The following is a 12,294-nucleotide window of genomic DNA, read 5'->3' on the forward strand; positions in this document are numbered from 1 at the left end:
GCAAAGACACAAAGAAATCTTCTCTTAATGTGATATTAAATGAGATGAGACTTTAATGGTTTCTTATATTTTTTATTCTAGCCAAGGACAAATGGCAGAAGCAGTCAAATACTTGAAAAAAGTTGTGAAAATCGCAAGAAACAACTTTCAAAACCTGGATTTTGTGAGAGCAAGTACAATGCTTGGGGACATCTACAACGAAAAAGTGAGCATACTGTGTTTCTTGCTTATAAAGGGAAAATTTGCAGAATTTTAAACTTCTGTTTTTATTTGATCCTCATCTGCCCATAGTATGTTGCCCAGAATGGCCCCAGGAAAGCAGGACTTCGTCAATGCAGAAGGCAGTGGCTGGGAAGAGAAATGCCTGTCCCTTCTTCCTCTTCTAGGTTGTTATTGTCGTTCAGTAGCTCAGTCATGTTCAACTCTTTGTGACCCCGTTTACTACAGGGCACCCAGTTTCCCTTTCCTGCGCTATCTCTCAGAGTTTGCTCAAACTCACGTCTGTTGAGTCGGTGATGCTGTCTAACCATCTCACCTTTGCTGCCCCCTTCCCCTTTTGCTTTCGATCTTTCCCAGCATCAAGTTCTTTTCCAATAAGTTGGCTCGTCACATCAGGTGGCCAAAGTAATGGAGCTTCAGCGTCAGTCCTTCCAGTCAAAATTCAGAGTTGATTTCCTTTAGGATTGACTGGTTTGATCTCCTTGCAGTCCAAGGGACTCTCAAGAGTCTTCTCCAGCATCACAATTCAAAAGCATCAATTCTTTGGCACTCAGCCTTCTTTATGGTCCAACTCTCTCCAGTACGACTACTGAAAAAACCGTAGCTTTGACTATATAGACCTTTGTAATAAGCAAATTGATGTCTCTGCTTTTTAATAAAATATCTAGGTTTGTCATAGCTTTCCTTTCAAAGAGCAAATATCTTTTAATTTCGTGACTGCAGTTGCTGTCTGCAGTGATTTTGGAGCCCAAGAAAATAAAATCTGTTACTGTTTCCACTTTTTCCCATCCTATTTGCCATGAAGTGTTGGGACCAGGTGCCATGATCTTTGTTTTTTGAATCTTGAGGTTTAAGCCAGCTTTTTCAGTCTCCTCTTTCACCCTCTTCAAGAGGCTCTTTATTTCCTCTTCACTTTCTGCCATTAGAGTAGTATCATCTGCATATCTGAGATTGTTGATATTTCTGCCAGCAATCTTGTGTTGCTGGATGAAACCCAGATCAGGTTGGGTTTCATCCAGCCCAGCATTTCACATGATGCCCTCTGCATAGAAGTTAAATAAGCAGGGTGACAATATACATCCTTGTCATACTCCTTTCCTAATTTTGAACCTGTCAGTGGTCCCATGTCTGGTTCTAAGTGTTGCTCTCACATGGTATCACACAATTACCTTTTTTCCAAGCTCAGAGTGCTTGAGTAACCTGCCCCAGCTCACCAAGCTTCTAGGTGGCAGTGGTATTCAAACTCATCCACTGAACCACTATATTTGCCATATCAGTGATTTTAATCATTTCAGAATTATTTAGACTTTTTATTAAGAAAGCAAGAGTCTGAAATTAATTTGAATGAATAAAATTACCATATTTAGTTTCTACAGTGGGAAACATGCTTTCACACAGGGCATCTCATTTCTGTTTACGCCCTTCTCTCTTGCTCGCCCTGGCTCCTTGGCCGTCTGCCTGTCCTCTCGTTCAGTAATACTGTTCTGTGCCCGTTTGTCGTGACTGTCGCCCTCTCTCCTCTCCTCCTCGCTCACGCCTTGCCTGCCTCTCGCCGGCGCTGTCTTTCTGGAGCCACCCTGCCCCCTGTGGTTGCCCTCTCCCTCTCCTCACTTTGTTGCCCTTCCTTGTGCCCTCCCCACCATGTGTCACCCCCAGGGCTCGCTCTCTGTTGGGTGCCTGCCAGCCCCATCTCTGTGTTCTGCTCTCTGCCTCTGGTGACCCTGTGTCACTGATTTTGTGTTTCCTTTTGTGTACTTTTGCAGGATATAGTGATGAAAACAAGAGTCAAAGCTTATGCCCTTGTGCAGCTCACCATCTAATGGGCAAGCTTATCCTAGGGTAGCAGAATTGACATTCCTAATAAATGTATGTAGTCTTTTGCGGGGGGGGGGGGGTTGGAGAAAAGTGTGGACAGTTTTCTTGAAAGTCTTTATTGAATTTGTTATAATAATGCTTTGTTTTAAGTTTTAAGACCAAGAGGCATGTGGGATCTTAGTTCCCTGACCAGAGATCGAACCCACACCCCCTGCATTGGAAGGCAAAGCCTTAACCGCTGGACCCCCAGAGAAGTCCCAAAACATGTGTAGTCTTACCTTTTAAAAGGACTGTCCTTCAAAAGAGAGGTTCAAAAAGCACAAATTGTTTTACCCTCCTACCAAACACTACCCGGAATACAGTTGTGTGTGTGTGTTTTTTTTTTAACTATAACGTGGACATCGAATATCAGCCTGTATTTTCCCAATTACAGAAAGCATAAGGAAGGTAAAAGCCATAAACATATCTAAGGGGTAATATTTTTGTAAGGGCTTCCCAGGTGGCACTAGTGGTAAAGAACCCGCATGCCAATGCAGGAGACATGAGATACAGGTTCAATCCCTGGGTCGGAAAAATCCCCTGGAGGAGGACATAGCAACCCACTCCACTGTTGCTGCCTGGAGAATTCCATGGACGGAGGAGCCTGGTGGGCTACAGTCCATAGGGTTGCACAGAGTTGGACATGACTGAAGTGACTTAGCATGCATGCCATATTTTTATACTCACATTTTCTTAATATTTTACCAAGAGTATCTTATCCACATGTACTTTATTCTCTGATTAGTAATTTTTGAAGAAGAATTTAATTTCTAAAGCTAGAAACGAATAATATCCAAAGGCTGTGTCAAGTACCAAAAGTTGATATTTTTTAGTGTATCCCTATTCTGTTATAAAATTTGGAGGATTCTAGGTATCGTGCTGTCTTCAAATATGCATACCTTCAATGATACAAGTAGATTCATCTGCCTTTGTGATTGCTTTTATCTTAACGTAGTAAATAGTCACTGATAGTGCAATATTAAGAACATAATACTGTAATGTTTTTATGACATCACAGACAAAGCTTTGACACTAAAATCATTAATGTTATGCTCAGTTTGTGTGCAGTTTTGTGATTCTCTGCTGGTATTTTCTCAAGTCAGAAAACCTACTGATGACTTCTCAGGCTGAGTCTGAGATGTTAAATCATTACTCTAAAAGTATGATTTGAAAATGTATAGCTAAGTGGATTAGAACTAAATGATAGCTATTTTTTCTTCTCCTTGTCTTTTTGAGGCATCCTGAATTTCCTCCTAGTCCTCCAAAGTCATTTCCTAGAAAAAGCATCAATCGTTATTAGCATTATTTCATATATCTGCTATTCAGTTGCTTATAAATGATTCCTAATTGTATTAAATGCATTTGTTCCAGTTTACCTACCCAAACAATTTCACAAGCTGTTTGGAACACACACTATCTATTAATGTTAAGCTTTTCCTTGAATAAAACTATAGCAGGACACAGGAACCATACCAGGCTTTGCCCACCTGACTTTGAACCTGCCCTCAGTTGTTTCTTACCTGTGACCTTGGGCAAGTTAATTCTTTCATCCTCAGTTTCCTCATCTTTCATATATCAGTAACAAGACACCTTGAAGACTGGTTATCTGAGGATGAGAAATTTTAAAATATGCACATGGTTCCTGGCATATATTGGATACACAGTAGCATTTAACTTAGTTTCTTAAACTCAGGTCTCTCTCCTTCATGTAGGCTCATTCTCACTGCCTATTTGACATCTTCAGTTCAGTTCAGTCGCTCAGTCGTGTCCGACTCTTTGCAACCCCATGAATCACAGCACGCCAGGCCTCCCTGTCCATCACCAACTCCCGGAGTTCACTCAAACTCATGTCCATCGAGTCGGTGATGCCATCCAGCCATCTCATTCTCTGTCGTTCCCTTCTCCTCCTGCCCCCAATCCCTCCCAGCATCAGACTCTTTTCCAGTGAGTCAACTCGTATCATGAGGTGGCCAAAGTATTGGAGTTTCAGCTTTAGCATCAGTCCTTCCAATGAACACCCAGGACTGATCTCCTTTAGAATGGACTGGTTTGATCTCCTAGATCTCTTCAAATATAACCTATTAAAAACTGAACTCAACGCATCCACCTTTCTCCCTAAATTCTATTTCTCTCCCTACTTAGTGTTTAAGCAGGATAGAATACTATTCAGGCATTCTGTAGGCAACCTTCTCTTCTCAGTCTGTGAGCTCTTCTTATCTGACCTCAGGTAAGCCCATGGCTTTAAATACCATCCAAATGTATATCTCCAACTCTGATCTCGCCTTGGGACTCAGGACGTGTGAAGAGAGCTGTCCCCCTAGCATCTCTCCCTGGATGTCTCCTAATAGACATCTCAGATTTCATGTGTCTCCTTCCTCCCTTGACCTACCTCTCCCAAGGCTTCCACATCTCAATAAATGACAACCATTATCCGTCAGCTCCATTGCTCAAGCCATTCATCTGGATAGTCTTGATTCTTCTTTCCCATCCTGCTTTATATCTGATCCAGAAGCAAACCCTGACCTTCCTGCCACCAAAACACACCTCAAATCCACCCTCCTCTGTCCAGTGACCCACTTCTGGTCAGGACACTAACAGATAGAAAACATTAATAGAAAACATTCTCATGTGTACTCTTGAAGTAAGCTCTGAACCTCTTTCCCCATTTCTCCTCCATCTAATCCAGTCTGCACACAGAAGCCCAAGTAATTGTTTCAAAATGTGAATAAAATTGCTTCCCAGGTGCACTAGTGCTAAAGAACCTGCCTGCCAATGCAGGAGATGTAAAAGATGTGTGTTCAATACTTGGATCAGGAAGATCCCCTGGAGGAGGGCATGGCAACCCACTCCAATGTTCTTGCTGGAGAATCCCATGGACAGAGGAGCCTGGCGGGCTACAGTCCATGGGGTCGCAAAGGGTCGGACACAACTGAAGTGACTTAACACGCACTCATGTAAATAAAATCATGTTATTTCTTGTATTGAAATATTTCCATTGCTTCTCAGGCTTCTGGGAACATAAATATAAATCCTCACCCTGCCTTGAAAGTCTGTATGAGATGCATTACCTCCCCCACTCCCAATCTCTGATTTCATCGCTTCCCTCTCTCCTTATCCTCTCCACCTTGGCTTTCAAGGAGTTCTTCAAACATGCTGAGCTGGTTTCTACCTGAGGACATTTGTCTCAGCCAGAATGCTTTGTATGGACAGCTCCCCACACGGAACTTCACATGGCTAGCTTCTTGTCGCTCAGAACTCAGCTAAACACATCTTCAGAGAGGTCTTCCTTGGGGCAGCCTAATCAAAAGTAGCCACCAGCTCACCCTTTCGTGTGACTATAGTTTGCCATGCAGCACTTATCACCATTTTCTTGTTTATGATGTTTTTCTTCTCCTTGTTGAATGTGTCTAGAATGGGAGCTTAATGAAAACAGAGAACAGGTCTGCCCTTTTTTAATTTCTTTCCGATTTCTAGAAGAGTACCTGGCAGAGTTCAAAATATTTTTGTGAACAAAAATACGAGTTCATTGAATTGATCCATAAATTTGTAACCAATTTTATACTGGTTGAGAGTAAGTAGTCCCTTTTAAAATTCCAGGCTTCTGCTTCATTTTTGTCCAATATTTTGACATTTTGAAAAACTGCACTGAATCTTTAAAAGCAACTCTAACCGTGCTGGTACCTGTCAGTCTACCTTTTAAGGACCTCTATAAACAGCCCTCGTCATCCCTTTTTTTGGCTTTATATTATTCATGAAATATATTCTAATTGTATTTTTTCAATATTTACTTATTTTTATTTATTTGGCTGCACCAGATCTTAGTTCACAACATGTGGGATCTTTAGTTGTGGCATTTGAACTCTTAGTTGCGGCATGTGGAATCTAGTTCCCAGCCAGGGATCAAATCCAGGCCCCCTGCACTGGGAACACAAAGTGTTAGCTATTGGACGACCAAGGAAGTCCCTCTGACTGTATTCTTAACAGTAATTTCCAAGAAAAAGTATTATTTATAAGACCACAATTATAATATTAAACTTTGGAAATATACAGTTTTCTCTAATGATTATAGTGCTATTATAATTAAAGTTAACACATCTTAAAAACATCCTAATTAATTTACCTTTTTCTGTATAATGATAGAAGATGGACCACCCACGCTCCCAATGTGATTGGTTTTTAATTGAAAATATATCATCAATATAAAGGAGTCAGATGAGAATATTTTAGGGAAAATAAATAGATGTAGACCCTTTATGAGATCTTTTATCCTCTAATGAGGTCAGAGCATAATCACATAATTAAAACAATGGTAGTTCCAACAGTAACATGATAAGGAAAATGTGTAAGAAATGATTCCTCCTTTATACTAAGAAAATGCCCATTTACTTTGAGCTTGCTCATTGGACAGAGCGATGACAATTTAGACACTAAGAAGGATCAAAATAATGCATGAAAATTCTCTTATAGTGTAATAATGCAAGTTTTGTTTCAAGGCCTATGATGTCATCAAGATCCTGTCCTGAAATTGTCCACTAAATGCTTGTTACTGATATTTATAACATTAAATGAAGTTGTTTCTTCCAATAAAATGCACTTATGAGATGCATAAATTCATTTCTATGTTTCACTTCTGTATCCTCAGACTCATATTTGAGATTACCAGGATTAATTACTGGAATCTTCTGAATTTTATAATAGAATATGAAGATTCACTGATAACAGGAACTGTGGAAGGTTGGACAGAACCTTTGGAGAGGGGATTAAATTTAGGTGGTAAACTCTTTAAGAGTGAAAATCTAGAATTACAAAGCACACTAATGAAACCTTGCTCTGAAAAGGTATGTATCAAAATCTTTGCATCACAGAATTGATATCGTATTACTTACGAGAACTTTAAACTAGAGAAGTCTAGGTTGATAGCAGTTTTAAGACAGGTATGTGTGTCTCGAGGTTGAACTCTAGGCACAATTTGATGGAAGAATGATTACCTGATATAGAAGTATTTAGGGGAGAAAGCATTTGTTTTTAAAAAAAGCCTAATGAAAGTTAGAATACTAATAAATGAATACTTCCACTAGCAGTAGAGCTTCCCTTGTGGCTCATCTGGTAAGGAATCTGCCTTCAATGCAGGAGACCTAGGTTCAATCCCTGGGTTGGGAAAATCCCCTGGAGAAGGGAAAGGCTACCCACTTCCGTATTCCGGCCTGGAGAATTCCGTGGACTAGAGTCACTAGAGAATTCCATGGGGTCACAAAGAGTGGAACACAACTGAACTAACTTCACTTTCACTTTTTCACTAGCAGTAAGCTTGCCTGCTTGTATAAACTTTATTCATTGCTGAATCTCTACTGCCTGGCATGGGCCTGGCAAATAATAGCTGTTCATTGGATGAATGAGCTTGTTTCAACATAATAATATGTCAAAATAATTCTAGAAATTCAAATATACGTTTATTTATTCATGAATAATTCTCCTAAATTGATATTACCACCTGAAACAGTCCAGTGGTTAAGACTTGCACTTCCAGTGCACTTCCAGTGCAGGAGGTACACATTTGATCCCTGGTGGTAGAGATAAGATCCCACATGCATCTCAGCCAAAAAAAACAAAACATAACCAACAGACATAGTATTGTAACAAATTCAGTAAAGAATTTAAGAAAAAAATGAACAGCCTAAAGCTCAGGATGAACAATAATTAGATACTTATACTTCTCTGTTTTTAAAAATAGAAACGTTTGGTCTAGTCATGTATTTTCATCTATTTTGTCCCATATCTTTGATATCTAACAGAACAATTTATAATTTTAAGTAGTTTTATTTTCATATTCAATATTGATATTATTTTCCAATCATATAATTTATTTAATTGGCATCAGTTCAGTTCAGTTCAGTTCAGTCGCTCAGTCGTGACCGACTCTTTGCAACCCCATGAATCACAGCACGCCAGGCCTCCCTGTCCATCACCAACTCCCGGAGTTCACTCAAACTCATGTCCATCGAGTCGGTGATGAAATCCAGCCATCTCATTCTCTGTCGTCCCCTTCTCCTCCTGCCCCCAATCCTTCCCAGCATCAGAGTCTTTTCCAGTGAGTCAACTCTTCGCATGAGGTGGCCAAAGTATTGAAGTTTCAGCTTTAACATCAGACCTTCCAATGAACACCCAGGATCGATCTCCTTTAGAATGGACTGGTTAGATCTCCTTTAGAATGGACTGGTTGGATCTCTCAAGAGTCTTCTCCAATACCACAGTTCAAAAGCATCAATTCTTCAGCAATCAGCTGTCGTCACAGTCCAACTCTCACATCCATACATGACCACTGGAAAAACCATAACCTTGACTAGACGGACCTTTGTTGGCAAAGTAACGTCTCTGCTTTTTAATACACTATCTAGGTTGGTCATAACTTTCCTTCTAAGGAGTAAACATCTTTTAATTTCATGGCTGCAATCAGCATCTGCAGTGATTTTGGAGCCCAAAAAAATAAAGTCTGACAGTTTCCACTGTTTCCCCATCTATTTCCCATGAAGTGATGGGACCAGATGCCATGATCTTAGTTTTCTGAATGTTGAGCTTCAAGCCAACCTTTTCACTCTCCTCTTTCACTTTCATCAAGAGGCTTTTGAGTTCCTCTTCACTTTCTGCCATAAGGGTGGTGTCATCTGCATATCTGAGGTTATTGATATTTCTCCCGGCAATCTTGATTCCAGCTTGTGCTCCTTCCATCCCAGCGTTCCTCATGATGTACTCTGCATATGAGTTAAATAAACAGGGTGACAATATACAACCTTGACGTACTCCTTTTCCTATTTGGAACCAGTCTGTTGTTCCATGTCCAGTTCTAACTGTTGCTTCCTGACCTGCATACAGGTTTCTCAAGAGGCAGGTCAGGTGGTCTGGTATTCCCATCTCTTTCAGAATGTTCCACAGTTTATTGTGATCCACACAGTCAAAGGCTTTGGCATAGTCAATGAAGCAGAAATAGATGTTTTTCTGGAACTCTCTTGCTTTCTCCATGATCTAGCGGATGTTGGCAATTTGATCTCTGGTGCCTTTGCTTTTTCTAAAACCTGCTTGAACATCTGGAAGTTCACGGTTCACATATTGCTGAAGCCTGGCTTGGAGAATTTTGAGCATGACTTTACTAGCGTGTGAGATGAGTGCAATTGTGCGATAGTTTGAGCTTTACCTTTCTTTGGGATTGGAATGAAGACTGACCTTTTCCAGTCCTGTGGCCACTGCTGAGTTTTCCAATTTTGCTGGCATACTGAATGCAGCACTTTCACAGCATCATGTTTCAGGATTTGAAATAGTTCCACTGGAATTCCATCACCTCCACTGGTTGACATACAGATGTATTTGCCACAGTTTTATATTTTCTTAATTGCAAAATCTAATTCTCATATAAATCCTGTTTTAGAGGACTTCCTCAGCAGTCCAGTGGTTAAGACTCTGTGCTTCCACTGCCTAGGGTGCGAGTTTGATCCCTGGTTGGGAAACTGAGATCTCACATGCCTCAGAGTGTGGTCAAAAAAAGGATCTAAAAAAAATCCTGTTTTATATTTTGAAATAAGAGAAAGAATTGTTCATCTTAACAGACAAAAATTGTTATTGATGAGGGAGTCTGTTTAAATTAGAAAATTTAATTAGAGTGAGCCATTTGAATAGTTCCCCTCAACTGTCCCTGTGGGCATGTAACAGTGTTAAATGTGCTGCCCATGTATATAACATAGCTGTCACAAAGCCCTACTCTTTCTCTCCTCCTCGCCTTGCTAGCAGCCTCTCTATTCAGTTTTTCTGCTCTTTGGGTTCTGATTGTACAGAGGTGCATGGTTGTTGAGTATGCATTTTACCTGTACTGACATATGGTATAAAGCTGTTTCAGTGGTGATTTTTATTTCCAGTTACTTCATAAAATGCCATGAGAAAAATGACTTGAAAGCTTATAGTAAATAAAACTTCTCTTCAAAAGTCTGTGCATTCATGAGTTTTCGTGTGTATGAAAGCGAGAAGAAAAGAAAGGAGAGGGGAGAGGAGTTAAGAGAATGGACTTGCCAGGGTAATAAATCAGTGAAGAAAGGAAATTTTCATTCCCTGGAGTCTTTACTAGTATAGCTAATCCTAAAAATAATACCCTCTTTTGAGGAAGGGTTTTAAGGAAGATTTTTAGAAGACTTGCAGGCGGCAGAAATAGTCCCCTCTCAGGCTCAGTTTCATTATTTATAAAAAGGAATAATATTTCCTCATAAGGTGACCTATGAAAACTAATGACGTAATACCTGTGACACACTTAGCACTGGTCCTCACACTTCACGAGAGTTAGGCAAATGTTCCTTATTTGTAGACAGTAGGTTTTAGAAGGAGCAATGAGAATGAGAAAGGAAAGAAGGAAGGGAGGAAGAGAGAGAAGGAAGGAAGGAAGGGGATGGGAAGGGAAAAGAAAAAGCCTTGCATTTTTATAATTTAAAGTGTTGCAAAGGATTTGGAGGGAAAAAAAGACATTTAAATGACCCTCTGAGTTATGTTAGTGCTGTTGTCACGATCATATTTTTTCAAAATATTGTCTTCTTCCACATTCTGGGTCAAGAATGACCTTGCACATGGGAAAACACAAAAACCAAAGGGCAGGAATATTCATCCATTTTCACTTGCCTTCGATTAAATGAGTTGACTAGGATGATCTCTTGCTGTGACTGAAAACAAAAGCCGGTTAAAAAGATTTCATTTGGTAAATCCAATGCTACAAGTAAGAAAATTCTATCCAAATCAATGTGAATTGGTTCACTTTCACAAACTTCTTTTTGCTTCTATATATTAGATTGAACCATACAAAAAATGCTAATATTTGACCATTTTTTATCTTAAAAACTTAGGTTTCGTAGCAATCCACCTGGTTGATACACCTTTCTTGGTGAATTAATTTTAAGATTTTGCATGGTTAGTAATCACAACTTTTAAAACAAAACTTACTCTAAGAGAGATCCTGCTTGTCATCTTTCTTCTTGAAGATAAACTGCTAAAACTATTGAAAGATCAGTGTGGCACATGCCACGGTGGGCAGATATGTGGAAGAGTAAAATAAAAATTAAGAAAAAATATTTCTCTTATGTCTTTAGGGCCACTACAATAAAGCTTCTGAATACTTTCAGCAAGCTTTCAACACAACAACAGACATAATGAACATACCTCTGATGGATGAAACTAAAGTTCATTATGGAATAGCAAAAGCTCATCAAATGATGCTGACGGTTAACAGTTGTATAGAATCTGCAGATCTCACCAGCCTTGACTACCTGCTGTCATGGAAGGAGAGTAGAAGTGACATTGCGCCTGATCCAGCTTCTGGTAAGGCATTTTGGTTGTTTGTTTCAACTGGAGGATAATTGCTTTAGAATGCTCTGTTAGTGTCTGCTGTGCAACAGCATGAAACAGCTGAATGTGTAGATATATCCGCTCCCTCTCGGGCCTCCCTCCATTCCCCCCACCCATGTTGTCACAGAGCAGCGAGCAGAGCTCCCCGTGCTGTCCAGCAGCTTCCCACTAGCTCTCTGTTTCACACATGGCAGTGTGCGTATGTCACTGCCACTCTCTGCCTGTCCCAACTGTGTCTCCTTCCCCACTGTGTTCAGCTCAGTTCTCTGCATCTATGTCTCTACTCCTGCCCTGCAAATTTATTTTCATTCGTACCCGTTTGCTCGATTCCATATATGTGTGTTAATATACAATATTTGTTTTTCTCTTTCTGATTTGCTTCACTCTGTATGACAAACTCTATATTCATCCACATCACTACAAATGACCCAATTTTGTTCCTTTTATGGCTGAGTAATATTCCATTGTATATATGTATCACAGCTTCTTCTCTGCTTTTTGAGAACACTGTAGATTTTTGTATGAATATGGCTAAGTCATTTTCGTTATAAAAGTTTATTCAACCATTGGCGATTTTAATTTTAGTGGTAATTTTATTTTTATTTATTCATCACGATGTGAATGTTGAATGCATTTTCATGCTATATTGTAACTTCATTGTTTAAGGAAAGCATACAATACTGATAATGACTTATTCAACTTGACAAATCACCATTTTTTTCAGTTATCTTAAATACTCAACAGTAGGTACTGATCAGTTGTAAGGAATATGAAATAGGTTTATGTTTTAAAAAATGTTCAGTGTTGTACCTTACTTACAAGAGCAAGTGTACGTAGATGCTAATTATA

General features: G+C 39.7%; 1 protein-coding gene across 1 annotated transcript in view; it reads left to right on the forward strand.

The window, feature by feature from the left end:
• The window catches only part of TTC29 (tetratricopeptide repeat domain 29), a 249,786-nt gene that overhangs the window by 139,650 nt on the left and 97,842 nt on the right, over window positions 1–12,294 (forward strand). The window contains exons 8-9 of the mRNA XM_088827845.1: window positions 82–205; window positions 11,190–11,418. Of these exons, the coding sequence (XP_088683971.1) occupies window positions 82–205; window positions 11,190–11,418 (353 nt within the window). The remainder of the gene's footprint in view (window positions 1–81; window positions 206–11,189; window positions 11,419–12,294) is intronic.

Source organism: Moschus berezovskii, chromosome 19 (assembly GCF_049115385.1).
Source record: "Moschus berezovskii isolate FMDL1 chromosome 19, NW_MosBer_1.0, whole genome shotgun sequence".
Classification (NCBI taxonomy): domain Eukaryota; kingdom Metazoa; phylum Chordata; class Mammalia; order Artiodactyla; family Moschidae; genus Moschus; species Moschus berezovskii.